Source organism: Cucumis sativus, chromosome 4 (assembly GCF_000004075.3).
Source record: "Cucumis sativus cultivar 9930 chromosome 4, Cucumber_9930_V3, whole genome shotgun sequence".
NCBI classification, from domain to species: domain Eukaryota; kingdom Viridiplantae; phylum Streptophyta; class Magnoliopsida; order Cucurbitales; family Cucurbitaceae; genus Cucumis; species Cucumis sativus.
Window position 1 is genome coordinate 2622501 of NC_026658.2, and position 10206 is coordinate 2632706.

Below are 10206 nucleotides of genomic sequence, written 5' to 3' on the forward strand. Positions count from 1 at the left end.
TGTTGCTTCAAAAACTTTTATCTAATAGGTAGCCAATTATGATTTTGAAAACTGTCAGTTGAACGATACTGAACTAGTCCTGAAGCATCCAATCTAGACATCTAACTTGTTTATTTGAATTTCGTGTCACATTCATGTTAAGCTACCACAAACTCGGTAGCTAAGGGAAACCAACCAAACAGTAGTTGGTTGAATAATCATTTACTTTAGCTAAAAGTTCAATTTTTTAATTCACTTATGTATGGTTTGGTTGTATTAGAATAAAAATGTGTGATGAGAACAAATAGATAATGTTATTCTAGAGAAAATAAAAAAAAAGTTTAAGATATAAATGAAATCTAATATTAGGGAAAAGTTGAAGCCACATCAATTATTTGATTATAATTTGGATAGCTTTTCTTTTAATTTAGATTATTTTTAGCTACAATCCATTGGACTAAAAGTGTATATATTTGTCCATTTCCCGAAAAAGATTGGGAATGGATAATATATCATATATGTTATGAAAACATACTATTTGACATTTTAAAGTGAGAAAAAATTAAAATATAAAGTCGGTGAATTTAAATATCTCGTCCCTTTTACATTTCTTTTATAAGTTAGCCGTATTCGATTTGAAAGAAATAAAATAAGCAAAATATAAATGAAACAAATATATGAAAAAAATTTAGAGGTGAAAAACTTTAACACTTTTATTTTATTTTTCTTATTTGGGTCATAGACCATAGAATACAAGTAACAACTCGATATTTACATAAAATTAGCTAGGAAATTAGGTTTTAGATTTAATTACTAAACTTAGCTTAACGTTAATTAGTTTGACATTTCTTAACGAGGTTGAAAGTTTGGTCCCAACCTCAAAGTTATACTAACATAAAAAAAAAGAAAAGAAACATTTAACTTAACCCAATCACAAAAGATAGTTCATATCTGATTATTGTTTTCAATTTAATTTCCCATCAATTATTAGCATTCACTTTTCGTTTGTTGCCATCAATGCCTTCGGAATATTTCTCCATTTCTGCCCCCTCCCCCTTTTCCGGTCAGCCGCCGCCGGCGGGTCAGGTTCTCCGGCCTCCAATGGAAAATTCAGAATGGCTTTCCTCCCTCTCAGCCTGAACGCCGCACAGTCATAAGCCTTAGCCGCGTCTATGTCACTGTCGTAAGTCCCCAACCAGACCCGGCTCCCTTTCCGGGTCGGGTCACGAATCTCCGCCGCGAATTTACCCCATGGCCGTCGCCGTACTCCCCGGAAATGCCTCCGCCCCTTTCCGCCACTCGCCTCTACCACGGCGACTTTCGTCTCGGCCCCGCAGGCCTGTGTCGACATGTCGGGACGATGATCAGGCAGCGTCGATGGGTCTACAACTTTGCCCGGCTTCGTGTCGTTGCCGGAGATCTCTGGCGGCGGCGGTAGCGGCGGAATTGGGGAATCGAAGAAGAAATCTTCCAGTTTGATGGGGTGGAGGAAGGGGGAGTCTGTTTGATGATCTGAGAAATCTCCCAATAGAAATTGGGTGATGAATTCTATGGTTAAGAATTCATCTGAGGAATCCATTTTCAGAGAGAGATTAAAGGATTTAACTTTTAAGTCTTAAGATCAGATGGGTTTTGTTTTTTTTTTTTGAGGTTTATGAATGATGAATTAGATATATATACATAGGGAGAGAGAGAGAAAGAGAAAGTTTCAAATTGGAGGTAAGAGACAAGAACTTGCCATTCCCAACTGTATTTTGAAAGCAATAATAATAATACTAACTATTACTGATTTAAACCAAAAAATCCAATCCAATAGGATCCATTTTTCTAAAGTCATGTAATTCACAATCAAACATAGTTAAAAAGAATCTAGTAGTACAAAACGAACCAAGATATTTACATGGTTCACTTAGCTCATGCGTTTAGGAGTGATAGTTAGAGGTGACGGTTTTAGAAAAAGAGAACCCTTAAAATTGATTTTAACATAAAAACATAATTTCGACCATCTTAAAATTACTCCCAAACACACTTGTTATAGGATTAGGTACGCCTACAAAAGCAAAGGAGAGATGACGGTTTTATTATTGGAGAGACTTTGTCATATTTCTTACTTATACAAGTGTGTCTCTAAGATTAAGTTTATATACAACATTTCTCTAGACAACAACATATATATCGACTTGCAATAAGGTCTTACAAATTAACCATTTTAAAAGATAATTATTACAAACTTGTCAAAATATAAAAATGTAATTGATATTTACAATGTAAATAAAAGAGAGAAAGTAATTGATTATTGATAACCTTAATTTATCTTTGTCAACCCACCCACATCAATCATTAATTAATGTAAATTATTGATCGAATTGTAGGAAAAAAAATGTTAATTAGTGATTACTCTCTTAAGCGGGGAATGGAAGAAGTGAAAACAAAATTTCCTATTGACTTATTATTGTTGTCTATCATCGTCTTAATTTTTCACCGAAAAGTTAGCTATTTAATTAAAACCTTTTAGCATTTTTTAAATTTAATTAATTCTTTTTATAAATAAAACAGAAAAAAGTTCTTCATCGTAGTTTTGATCTCCACAAATTTATTAAGGAAGTCTCGGGTTTGATCTCCACAAAATTAAATAAATGACTAGGTGAAATTCTAAATGCTAAATCCAATCTAAAAAAGAAAAAGAAAAAGAAAAAAGAAAGTGATTTGACTTAAAAAGTTAATATTTTGTTTGTGATGTTCTTATTTTAGAAATGGAAAATTGCAATTTTTGTCATTAGTTTATTGAAAAAATATTTGAGAATAATACAAGGCAATCTAATCAAATCCCTTTTGTGGAACACTCAGATTTAGTTTGTGTATAAGTAATATAATTAATAACTTGATAACCACATAAGTACTTTTTATTAAAAAGAGAGACACAAAAAAGTACTTTAAATAAATAAAAGTTGCCTTTAAGAGATATAACTAAAGCAGTTTTAGTTATTCCTACTTAAAATGTGTAAACCTTAAATCTACATTTTCAAATCATACAAAAATATATACAAATGGTAACTAAGTATGATCAATACAAAACTATTACAAATCTTTTTATTATTGATAGAATCAATATTAATATTACAACTCTAATGAAAAGCATTTTTAATAGGCTAAAACAAATAATTTATTTTAACCTCTCTTAGTGCCTCCAATAAAGTATATAGAAATGCTTTACTTCAGTGATCATGATGGTTACAACCTACAAATGAAAACAAAATACAAAAAACAAAAGATTAATTAACTAGTTGAGAATAAATTAATTTTGCATTTTCAACCATTTAATTTAGTTGATAAGTTGGTTTTAGAGTAAATGGAAAGTTTAATTTTAGTTTCTTTTTAAGAGAATATATTATCTAAACTTATACAAAATAGGTTAATTAATTATAATTAACAAACTGACCAAATATATAACAAAATAAAAAAACCTATTAAGCTGAATATTTTTTAAAAAAATTCCAAGTTTACCATTTTTTTCATTTTTCCATCGCCTTTTTAAAGAATAAAATATAAAACTATTGGGATTTGACAATTCAAATTTAAATGATTCGTGTATCAAAACATTTTTAAATCTAAACTAGCCAAGTGCAATGATTATTCCTCAAATACTAAACTATTGTTTTCATTGTTCGGTAATATTTTGTCGTTTTGTAATATTTTTTAAAATACGTAGCGTACGATAAAATGTTTTTGATAAATCATCAATATATAAACTTAACAACTAAATTTAAAATGGATGAAAAAGTATATATACTAAAACAAAATATTTAAAAATAGGAATTGAAAATAGTGTTAATTGAAATATTGTTGGTAAGTTTCTAGAAAGAAGGATGGGCGCAGCCCCAATTTTGGCGATTGTTCATCAAACGATAGCTTTAGTTGTAGAGATGCATTGCATTTAGGGGAATTCGTATACATCATTCAATGATTTAAACAAATCAAACAAAATAATGTTACAATCCAATAACTTACTTCTTCCCCCACAAATTTCCCTTACATAACTCTTTTCTCATTTCTTATTTCATCTTTTTCGAATTTAATTCTTACAAACAAAATCGATCTATCAATTTTATTTTCAAGTTTTCAATTTCGTTTGAATAGATCATTTCAAACACTATAACTTAGTTGACGAACGGTTGGGATGTATTAAATTCGGTATGTGTGATGCTACGAACAACTTAGTTAGAGAGTCTCGTTAACATACTATTAGCCATGGAATCATATACGATTTAATTTCTTTACGTTTTTATATTTTTTAATTGTTGATTTGGTAATACGAACATGTTATGTAGGGATCGTCTTTCTCTCTTTTCATTTATTGAACTTAAAGAATCGTAATTGTTATTTTGGTAAATTATGTATAGGTATGTAAGCAAAGTAATTATCAGTTGAATCTTAGTATGTTTTTCATTTTCTTTAGTTTTTTCAAAGCAATTAATGACATAACTTTGGCCAATTCTTTTTTTTTTTTTTTTTATCTTTTTAATTTGTTCAAAAATGAACAACAAATTCTAAGCCTATTTTTAAATATAACCAAAACAAAAAAAAAAAAAAAAAAACTTTTAGAAAAAAGCAAAATATTACCACAATAGATCGAGATAAAGTGTATCATGATAGATATAAATAATAGTCTATATTGATCTATTGCAGTAAATAATAAATAGATCGTAATATTTTGTTATATTTTAAGAAGTTTTTCTTTTAAAATATTGTTTTAGTTTTTTATTTATCAAATTAATGTCACTCTAAATGTTATAAAATTTCCAATTGAAATAAAAATCTGACCTAACCTGGAAAAATAGCTTGAAGAAGAGAAAAAAAAAAAGTTCTTAATTCTTAGATTATTACCAAACAAAAAAGGGTTATTTAGTAAAACAAAAATAACTTGATGTAAATATAGTGTTGGGAAATAATGCGATTACAATATCTACATTAGCAAGCAAGATAATTAAGAAAAAAATGATGAATTTTTGAAGGACAAAATTATTTTCAATGATATGAATCGAAACCTTTTGAATAAAACCACGAAATAACTTAAACCCAAAACAAGACGATATCATACCATTATGAAAGTACATGTACATATATGCAAATGTGCATTGCACCCTTAACAAATGGTATCCAATGATTAGATGACACATTCAAATGCATTTCAAAGAGATTATATTTGAGAGGAAATTAGTGGTGCGTTTTTCAAAGAGAGGAGGATTATTGTTAATGAGTATACAAAGAAGGATAATTATCTCGAATTGTATTAAACATTCTAGATAAAACCAAAAGAAAGTAAAAAAGGATTGTTGATGATAAAATGGACAACATATATATATATATATATATATATATATATATATATATATATATATATATATATATAACACTATATCGATGTGTAGAGATTCATTGTCCTAACACACACACACTTAATCAATTAGACAAAGTAGTATTTTCAAAACGTTTGAGATTGGACTCACTCCACTCGCACACATTTGTCAAAACAATCAATTTTATTGCATAAAAAGGTGTAGAAATAATTAATGACGAAAACACAGAGGTTGTACACAGCTACTATATGTACTATATGATCTTATCGTTGGAGGGTAATAATTTTTTGTATTGATGTGTGAAGAATGAGAGTGATGTGTTGAATGCATAAAGACATTATTGGACATGAAATAGGGTTACCATTTTCTCAAGTTGTGTGCTTTCTTTCGGTAGGGACCTCTTTCTTTTAACTTTGTTTTCTCTTCTTTTTTCTTCTTACTCCTATATTTTCTCACATACACATTTTCAAGTTTTAGATATTTTCAAAACGTTAGATAAAAATAAATAACCGAGACATTTTCAGATTCTATTGATGCACTTATAGACATTTTATTGATATCTATCAGTGTCTATCATTAACACAATATGAATTTTTTAAATTCATAGTGTCAATGTTAATTTGTTTATAAATAAATTAAAATAAACTAATTGGCAAAAATAAGACTTATTAATGTGTGATAAATTAATAGGGAAATTTGTAAATTGAAATTAGATTGAGACTTTAGATTTTTTTTTCCCTGTGGAATTAAATGTTTAGTATGACAAATTGATAAAAGACTAAAACAAACTGAAAGAGAGAGATCTCCATCTCTCCTAAGTCCTACCTCATAAATAATTTACAAATTTATATTAAAAGTCTCTAAGACTAATTAAACACTGAGTTGGATGCTTGGCGACCATTTCTAACGAACAAGTTCGAAGTGTTGGTTTCAAGTTTGTCAAAAGGTGCAATGAAAGCCAAAGCCGTATATGTGAAAATCTTTTCTGTTTGATTTTCCGTTAATTTTTTATCTGCTGGACAGTTTGAAAGTTGTTAAATCTTTTGATTAATTAGTTCGTCTGAGGAAATATCAAGAGTTTGACAATGTCTCTTTTATTTATGTTCATCGGTGGAATGTGTGTTTGCACATTTTTTGACTTCTAAGACGTTGGAAGAACAAGTTTTTTCTATTACGTCTTCTTGAGTGATTTGAGTATTTTGTACTTTTAAACAAATCTATAATGGTAGTTTATCTCGTTTTTCTTTTTAAGAATAATTAAAGTTTTGATGTATAAATTATTTGAAGTTTTAGTTTTGAAAAAGAATTAATATATAAAAAAAGTATTTCTTTTGTCTTGCTCTAGAATTTTAGTTCAACAAGAAAAAAATTGGTATATTTCTTAAAACCTTTTTACATTATCATTACTTTATTAATCATGAGAAAGAATTTTGATTAAACTCATTCAAACAGATCAATTAGAATTTGAAAGAGTACAAATTTTAAAACAGATTTTCGTCTTATATTTACCAAATTTACAATATAAAAAAAAGTGTTATGAGGTATTTTTTTTCTAAATTATTTTATTATCTAAAGTAATTTTCTTTAAAATTTTATTATGCATCATTGTCATATAAATTTTTAATGGATTGAAAATTGTGAAAGTTCACCTAAGTTTTGGGAGATTCAAAATTAACAGACAAATTTAGTTAAACCTTTCTAGGATAAAAAAAATGTAAAATAAAATTCTACTTAATTAAACGTTTAAATATTTTGAACTTCAAATCATAAAATGTGTAATTATATTTCTTTATTTGTTTTAGACACTCAAATTTCTTTTTCTTAATTAAATTAAAATATTTATAATAATTGTACAAATTTGTTAAACATATAACAAGTTCATAATTTTGTTATTCATTTATATATAGTTTTATATTTAACATAATTTTTTTAAGTTATTGCGAACTTAACATTAATAAATTTTTATAATTGAAAAGAAATTATTAAAAAAAGAACGGCAAAAATTGTAAAATTAACAAATATTTATTAACATATAGCAAAATTTTCAGATTCTATTATAAGAGACGTTGATAACCATTGATATGCTTCTATTAGTGACGTTGATAGAAGTCTATAAGTAACTATTACTTAAATTAAAAATTTTGCTATAGTTGATAAATAGTTTAATTTATTTTACGGTTTTTAAAAATGCTCCTTATTAGAACCCCATTTAGTAATTATTAATGTTTTTTTTCTTTTTTCCACGTTTGAGTCTATTTTCTTCTCATTCGTACATTATTTAAAATCTTAACCAAATTTTAAAAAACAAAAACAAAAAACTTTTTAAAATTTTGACTTGGTTCACTGCCACATTTGTAAAAAAAGGCTATTCAGACTGATGATCAAAGAGGATTTAATTTTCTATGATATGGACATCTTTCGAAATTTGTGAAGATCTAACATCACTAAAAAAATGTAAGTTCTTCATTTGTCCCTTATTCATGAATGTATTAACACAATTGACAATCTACAAAAGAGGCTCCCAAGTATGAATCTTAAGCCTCGTTGATGTGTTATGTGTAGAAAAAATGAGGAAGTCAGTCACCACCTTTTTCTTCCTTGTTCTTATGTTGCTGCCTATCTGGGGGAAATTATGCTTGATGCTTAGCTAGAAGCTAATCAAAACTATGTTTTTAATTGTATTTTAAACCATTTAAAAAAAAATTAGTTTAAATAAAAATGAATTTCTTAAAAAATATTTGTTTCTTAAGTCAAATCAAACGGAACCTATATAATTATCGAGACTTAAAAAACTACTAAATTAGTATTAACACTGTATACATACATATACATATATATCTATTAAAAAATAATTGTCATATTTTAAACAGAAAGTGGTTAATTTTTATAAATCTAACAAACATACAAAATATTTACGGTCCGTCTAACAAAATGGAAAAACCTATTAAACTACACATTTTTTTAAAAAATATTCTAGGCTTGCACTCTAAATTTTTTATTTCCATAGTTTTTATTTTATTTTCTTTCTACTGTATTTTTTTTTTCAAACTATTATTTGGTTAGCAAGTATAAAAGATCTATTATTTTAAAAAAAAAATTCAAACAATGTTTTTTGTTATTCCAAATATAATGACCGTGAAAAAAAACTGTTAAAATTTGGCTACCATTGTCAAATCCAAATGATTGTGTATAAAAAAAATTAGCAAAATTTAAACGATTAAATCTAAATGAGTACCAAAAAAATTATAAAAAAAACCTCTAAATGAGTTACCAAAAAATCTAAAAAAATTGTTTAGATTTGACTTCAAATTTAAATTTAAACGATCATTTTTCAATATATTATGCGTTGAATGTCAATTAACCACTTACGTTTTTTGTATTTCCCATTATGAGCTATGCATTTTTTCCGTTTTGAAATTGTTTGTAAATATCTTACTAATTTGTTATATTTTTAAAAAATATGTTAAAAAGTATAAACTATTATTTATTTAAAAAAAAGAATTAAATTAAATGGAGAATAATTGGAAAATTGACTCTTCAATAGATGAATAGAATTTGTCCAAAAGAAAAAAAAAACAAAAAAAGGATGAAAGGAATTGATTGAATAATTAAATTGGGAAATTGAGATTGGGGCATCCCTTGTCTCCTCCTCCTCCGGACATATCATTTGCTTATCTCATCAAATTCCCTCACCCTATATTACTAAACATTATTATATTTCATTAACTTCACTTATTCTTAATTAACTCACGTTTTATCTTAAACAAAAATAGTTTATATCACACTACTAAATAAAAGAGATATAACATAATCACATTTGTTTGTTTATCTTTACAAATAATAATAATTAAAAAAATTCCTTTTCTCAAAAACCATTTATATTAAAAGATATATAAATAAGATTGACATAAAAATAAAAAATAAATGGTCATTGATTTCTCTTCAAAATTACTTCAATAATTACTCGTATTGAAAATGGGGTCAAGGTAAATTGTTAATGAGATTAATTCATTTTACTTTAATAATAATCCAAAGTATTAGGAATCAAAAAAGTTTCTATGATGTGGATGTGACAGAAATATAAAGTGGCCATTTATTTATATTTAAATTTAGAATACTAAGTTAAAAAGCTTACTATTTTGTTGTTTTTTAAATTCATGTAATAATTAAATTAACTTATCATTTTTTATTAAACTTAAAAAATGTAAAAATATTTGTTGTTATTAATTTAAATTTTTAATTTAAATCTATTTTAAATAAAACTAATTAAAAAAAAGGAAAATGCGACACGTCAGGAATTGGGATTCCCACGTGGGTACCAACTACAAATTATGGTTTTTGTATATATCATTGCTGATTTTTGCTTCAACAAGAAATGCAACAAATGAACTTATACAATTTTTGGATCAGAAGATTTTCATAAATGAATGGTTTTGGTCCATAACTTTACATTTATTTGTTATCATATGACATATTTTATTAACTCAAAATTTGAAACCAAAGCAACCATATACAAGCATTCTTCGATTTAATACAAAAATTGAAATACACTATAGAGTAAAAGAAATTTTGATTGTTTTACAAGGATTAGGTGCTAACCAATAGCTGCCCTCCTAGCCGAGACTCTAAGCGGCGGAGGGTCATCAGAGGCAATGCGCGCTGTTAGGGAAGTTAAGAAGGGCCTTAGAATCGCGCATGTTGATAGCGGCTCGATCGTCAGCTAATTAAAGCCGCATCCTCAGCAGTTCCGTAAGTGCCAAGCCACACACATGATGCCCCATTCTTGGCCGGATCATGAATCTTCGAGGCGTATTTCCCCCAAGGCCGGCGGAGGGAGGGAATAATGGAGAGGGGAAAGGCCAAAAACGAC

General features: G+C 27.3%; 1 protein-coding gene across 1 annotated transcript; it reads right to left on the reverse strand.

The window, feature by feature from the left end:
• Nucleotides 1-666: 666 nt before the first annotated feature.
• On the reverse strand, nt 667-1644 carry LOC101214089 (ethylene-responsive transcription factor ERF106). The gene has a single exon (XM_004146891.3). The coding sequence runs from the start codon at nt 1556-1558 to the stop codon at nt 974-976; it is 585 nt and encodes a 194-aa protein (XP_004146939.1). The 5' UTR covers nt 1559-1644; the 3' UTR covers nt 667-973.
• Between the last annotated feature and the right edge of the window lie 8562 nt (nt 1645-10206).

Bases quoted from the DNA above. Each gene is read 5' to 3' on its own strand.
- LOC101214089 (XM_004146891.3), bottom strand. From the start codon at position 1,558: ATGGATTCCTCAGATGAATTCTTAACCATAGAATTCATCACCCAATTT.